Source organism: Lottia gigantea (genome assembly GCF_000327385.1).
Source record: "Lottia gigantea unplaced genomic scaffold LOTGIsca_67, whole genome shotgun sequence".
Taxonomy (NCBI): domain Eukaryota; kingdom Metazoa; phylum Mollusca; class Gastropoda; family Lottiidae; genus Lottia; species Lottia gigantea.
This window is the reverse complement of record NW_008710284.1, coordinates 1,003,952-1,010,101: the sequence shown is the minus strand read 5'-3', so window position 1 is coordinate 1,010,101 and position 6,150 is coordinate 1,003,952. Positions and strand designations below refer to the sequence as shown.

Sequence of the window (6,150 nt, the reverse complement as noted above, 5' to 3'; positions counted from 1 at the left end):
GGACTACTTTTTGCTCCTCCCTTTGGCACGACTGGAAAAGTTAGGCCACCCATTAATTGGTTGAATTCTGAAATTAACAGAAGATAAAGATGGCATTATAGTGAAAGGCTCTTTTGTTTTTTTACTTGTTTTGCCACATTCGCTTGACTGGAATGGCAGCCCTGAATTTGGTAGAAGTGAGAATTTATTGAATCATCCCATTATCTTGATGGCAGAAGGGAACCATGGACCCCCAGGATCTGACAGGAAGCTGCATTGCCTCACTTATTAGAGTAAATTCTTTGTCAGGAAATATTTGTGGATTGGTAGTGAGATCTAGTTCATAAAATGTGAACGTACCTTCGTAGTCTATGAGGCCATCACCATTTAAATCAGCTAACTGGAACATAGCTTTTACATCAGCTTCTTGTAAATTTTCACCTAGTCGTCTCATTACATACCTGATATAGTAAAAACATACAGGGTTATATATAGTACATAGGTGCCTATCTTCACAATGTCAAGCTATTACTTTCTATCTTATACTGTGACCACCTTTCTTGTTTTATACCATCTTCATTGGCTCATAAGGTGCAGAAAAGTAGGACCTAAAACTCCATTCATTTACTTCTTGTATCATAGAAGATTGCAGCAATTTGATAGGATAGTACGTTAGTAAATCCAGCCAATCGGAGCTCTCGACAGAAACAATTTAGCTGCTCGTGTAATTGTTGGTGTTATACGAAAGTCAGCCTACCTTAATTCATGTTCATCTATATAACCATTACCATCCATATCAAATATAGCAAACGTTTCTTTCCGTTTCTCCTCATCAGTAAGTTCAGGTTCAACAACAGCTGCTGCTCCTGGTGGATTGGTAGTAGACCAGCGTTTCATTAACTGAAGGAATTCATCATATTCTACATAACCATTCTCTACAAATATAATATTTCATTGTGATATTATTGTTTAAGTAGAGACAAGAAGCAAGGGCCTTGCTGCCATCATTGTGAAATACATTTATATATATATATAGTTATATTTTAGATACAATACAATACCAACATTTATATAGAGTCCTACCTAAAATAAAACACCCTAACCCTAGAGGTCAACAGGTCAACAGAATGGAGGGTGGTCCAATATTGTATTATCACCAGTTAAAAGAAACCCCAGAGGCCCCCGTTTATAACAAATGTGAACTATAAGTACTGAACAATGTTATTTTTGACGTCGTCGTACATTAATCTAGGATATTTTACGAGAAACCAGGTCTTGACATAATGATAATCTAGCATGTTTTCCATAGGGTGATCTACTGTTGAACTACTGTCATCCACATCTGTTTTATATATCAGAGGCTGGCCTAATTGTTTCAAAACCAGATACCAGCATTACAACTTAGAGCCAGACACCAGGCACTACAACTCAGAGCCAGACACCAGACATTACAACTCAGAGCCAGACACCAGGCATTACAAATCAGAGCCAGACACCAGGCATTACAACTCAGAGCCAGACACCAGACATTACATCTCAGAGCCAGATACCAGACATAACAACTTAGAGACAGATACCAGACATTACAACTCAGAGCCAGACACCAGGCAATACAACTCAGAGCCCAGACACCAGGCACTACAACTCAAAGCCAGACACCAGGCACTACAACTCAGAGCCAGACACCAGACATTACATCTCAGAGCCAGATACCAGACATAACAACTTAGAGACAGATACCAGACATTACAACTCAGAGCCAGACAATACAACTCAGAGCCCAGACACCAGGCACTACAACTCAGAGCCAGACACCAGGCACTACAACTCAGAGCCAGACACCATACATTACATCTCAGAGCCAGATACCAGACATAACAACTTAGAGACAGATACCAGACATAACAACTTAGAGACAGATACCAGACATTACAACTCAGAGCCCAGACACCAGGCACTACAACTCAGAGCCAGGCACCAGTCTGATATCACCTAACTAGAGTTTAAGTCTAATTAATAACAGATGTTATGTTACTGTGGTTGCTAGGTGTAAAAAGAATATCATATTCTGCCTGTAATTTCCCCATCAGTACAATGACTTTCTTGTAATTATTAATGCCATTTGGAACGAATTCAAAATGTTGGGTCGAAGTAACTTGACTAATTAGCTTTCATCTTTACATTTCTTTGAACTTTGAAGACTTTCTCAATCTATAATTATAAGTGCTATGTATTGCTGATCATGACATGGTATGAATATGTAATACACAGGGGCATAAATAGGTCAGGGCCGTGTTGGGGGGATGGCGGTAGCCAGCCTCCTCTGATGAGTCTAAATATACTACTGGTAATACAATATAGAGGTACAATATATTTAGTGCTTAGGGATGATAGATAAAAAGTGACTTCAAAATGATTAAATTTTTTCGAAATTAATTCACTTCAGTTAATCTATTTTCAATCCAAATTCTTTCTTAACAAATGGAAAGCCAAAACCTTAGATGAACACCTGAGAGGAGGTAAAAACAACCACTTTAACCTAAGTACTATTATCTATTGGCAAGTCAGAAATTACATGTGAATTATGAGGTGCCAGAATTCTCAGCAAAAAACAGGTCGAAAGTAAATATTGAATTTTTTTCAATTTTTAGATTTTTCATAAATTCCAATTTGACAGTTCTGTTAAATGTTTGTTATTACCCATTAAGTGTTCTTTCATGTGTTATTCCTCATAATCATTTTGTGGCGTTCTTAGTCAGGGCGTTTACCTCCATTTTATTTCATTAGCCAGAAACTTTATGTTATATTATGAGTCTTATAACAAACTGTAGATGTAAACTTATTAGTATAATAAGTTCAAGAGTCAGTAGAACAGAAAACAGTATGATATTAATTTCCATTTCATTTCATTTTCCAATTACTAGTAAATAATAACGCCTTATCTTTTAAGAAAGATACAAAACATTAGAACTAAACTTTGTGTTTCATTTCATTAGTCCAATAAGATACAGAACAGTAGAATATAAAACTCCATTTCATTTCATTAGTCCAATAAGATACAGAACAGTAGGATATAAAACTCTATTTCATTTCATTAGTTCAATATGATACAGAACAGTAGGACATAAAACTCTATTTCATTTCATTAGTCCAATAAGATACAGAACAGTAGGACATAAAACTCTATTTCATTTCATTAGTCTAATAAGATACAGAACAGTAGGACATAAAACTCTATTTCATTTCATTAGTCCAATAAGATACAGAACAGTAGGACATAAAACTCTATTTCATTTCATTAGTCTAATAAGATACAGAACAGTAGGACATAAAACTCTATTTCATTTCATTAGTCTAATAAGATACAGAACAGTAGGACATAAAACTCTATTTCATTTCATTAGTCCAATAAGATACAGAACAGTAGGACATAAAACTCTATTTCATTTCATTAGTCCAATAAGATACAGAACAGTAGGACATAAAACTCTATTTCATTTCATTAGTCCAATAAGATACAGAACAGGATATAAAACTCTATTTCATTTCATTAGTCTAATAAGATACAGAACAGTAGGATATAAAACTCCATTTCATTTCATTAGTCCAATAAGATACAGAACAGTAGGATATAAAACTCCATTTCAATTTATTAGTCCAATAAGATACAGAACAGTAGGATATAAAACTCTATTTCATTTCATTAGTCTAATAAGATACAGAACAGTAGAATATAAAACTCTATTTCAATTCATTAGTCCAATAAGATACAGAACAGTAGGATATAAAACTCCATTTCAATTCATTAATCCAATAAGATACAGAACAGTAGAATATAAAACTCCATTTCATTTCATTAGTCCAATAAGATACAAAAACAGTAGAGTTACTAACTCTATTTTATTTCCTAGGGTGTAAATATGAGAATTGCAAACAAGAGCAGTAAAATGTGCAACTCAACTTCATTCCAATTATTTATTGAGTTGATATTGCACGAAATGTAGGTTTATTGCGCTCTCCATAATACTAAATCAACAATTATTGTGCAATTGGTTCTCCATAAAACATGAAGTAATACAGAAATTGACACTTATAACAGAATAATGGTCCTCATTTTATTTTTATTGAAAATGGCTGACAGTTTGAAGTGTTTCACCTTCTTATTGGGTTCAAATCTTCTTCACATAAACATACAGTACTGTAAAGATTATTCAGAATATCTGTCCAAGAATTGCTTTGAGTTGAAAAGACTTTGCATAAACTTTTAGATAAACATTTAGTGTCTTCACACTATTAAAGATTATTCCTGCATGACTTTGATAATTTGAATATTGAGCCTAAGAAAGGATTTATTACGTTATATCGAATTTTACAATATAAACACACTTTCTTCAATAGTTCATCACTTTCTGAATTAGTGAATCAAATGCAAGATAAAAAAATTCATGTTGTTTTCCAGCATTTATAGGAAAACTTTTGGCATAATTCTTCTGCTTTTCAAAAAGAATTTGGTGCTGTTTAATTCAATCTGTGCTCCATTATGATAAGAATTGGTGGTTGATGCTAGACCACAGAGCATGCTTACTCTCCTGCAACACCTGGTACCATTCTGTGCCTGGTTTGGTCAACTCAGAGAGACTAGATAACTATTATTATTAATTCTGTTTCTAAATTTCACACATCAAAAACTTTTACTTACCATTGGTGTCTGCATTTTTAATCATTTCATCTATTTCTATAGCTGTATAATCATGACCTAATGTTCGTAAAACACAACCTAATTCCTCACTAGAGATTTTACCATCTTGATTCTTATCAAACAGATCAAATGTCTGTTTTAATTCTGGAATAAATTAAAATATATTATAGATTACTAGTAAATAATGCCACAAAAACAGGGTAGAAATTCATGACCAGAATGCCAAAGAACAAGATATAAAATATAAAACTTTATTTTGATTCAAATTAATAATACAATATAAACTGATTAGAGTTTTAATGTAGCTTCATATAAAAACAGGAATTGTCTATATGTTCTAAACAACTTCATTATTAATTAGCTTTATTTCATTTTTAAAGTGAGCTGATAAAACAAGTCAAGAGTATATCATAGAATATCCTAGCAAGGAATTTAGGAACAGGTCACTTGATTGGCTGAATATATCAAACAGGGGATACATTACAATCATTAGATGGCAAGAAAATCAAGAATCAAATCCCCAGATCTGTCTTTTTAATCAGATTGTTAAACACAATGATTCAAGTTCAAAGGTGATTCAATAAATAAAATATAAATAACCAGTGATGATATATAAAGATAAAAACATGTCATTATTAGTCGTGTTAAATACTAGAATTTATAACATTCCAGAATTCTCCAGGGGACTAAATCCAGCTAAATCTTGACAAATAGTTTCTCTCCAAATCCATAAATTCATGAATGGAAAAATAAAAAATGTGGAATAAATGTCTATTTTTCAAATTTGATAATAAATCTGTGACAAATCTTGGTCCCAGGGGATGGTGTTGAATTCTACAGTTATACAAGACAGGCTTAGATAGACTACAATAGACTTGTTTGGGAATATTTGAATGAAAAAGTTTCATCTTGGTGCAACAGCAAAATTTAAAGATACGGGTATTTTGTGCAAAATAGTTTCAGACATTTTGCTTCATAATTGCAATCAGGGGCATAAATAGCAAAAGGCCTCAGGGAGAGGGAAGGGGGGAGGCGTCTCTTTGATGAAGGGGGTATTTGGAGTGCACAAGGCCATCGGGAGCCAACAAATTTCAGATGGCCTGATATGAATTTGAGTATCAATATAGCTAAATTTTCACTTTAAAATTGACCTTTCACAGATACTAGGGATGAGGTAATGGCCTAATGACCCACCCCCTAATTAAACCACTGACTGGGCAGTACCTCAACAGTCATACAAGGTCATTATTTTTATATTCTACTTCATTAACTAGTGAAAGCTTCATCAGATTAAAGCTAGATCAACCGTGAACAAAATATGAAAAATCTCATCGTAAATAAAAACTGCCACCATATTTAAAGATTTAATCAATTATCTCAGTGATTTTTGTTTGTCCCAGGGGACCGAAACTATTTTATCATCATCAATACAATATCCTAAAATAGATTTTAATACTTTATTGACAATCTGT

The 6,150-nt window shown here is 33.4% G+C and overlaps 1 protein-coding gene across 1 annotated transcript; it reads right to left on the bottom strand.

Annotated features, from left to right (window-relative positions):
• Nucleotides 1-340: 340 nt before the first annotated feature.
• Nucleotides 341-4,829, bottom strand: LOTGIDRAFT_77179 (hypothetical protein; the record flags this gene model as incomplete). The annotated part of the gene is made up of 3 exons (XM_009064965.1): nucleotides 341-440; nucleotides 737-914; nucleotides 4,679-4,829. Coding segments are annotated over 3 exons (429 nt in total), but the record flags the coding sequence as incomplete, so codon positions are not given.
• Between the last annotated feature and the right edge of the window lie 1,321 nt (nucleotides 4,830-6,150).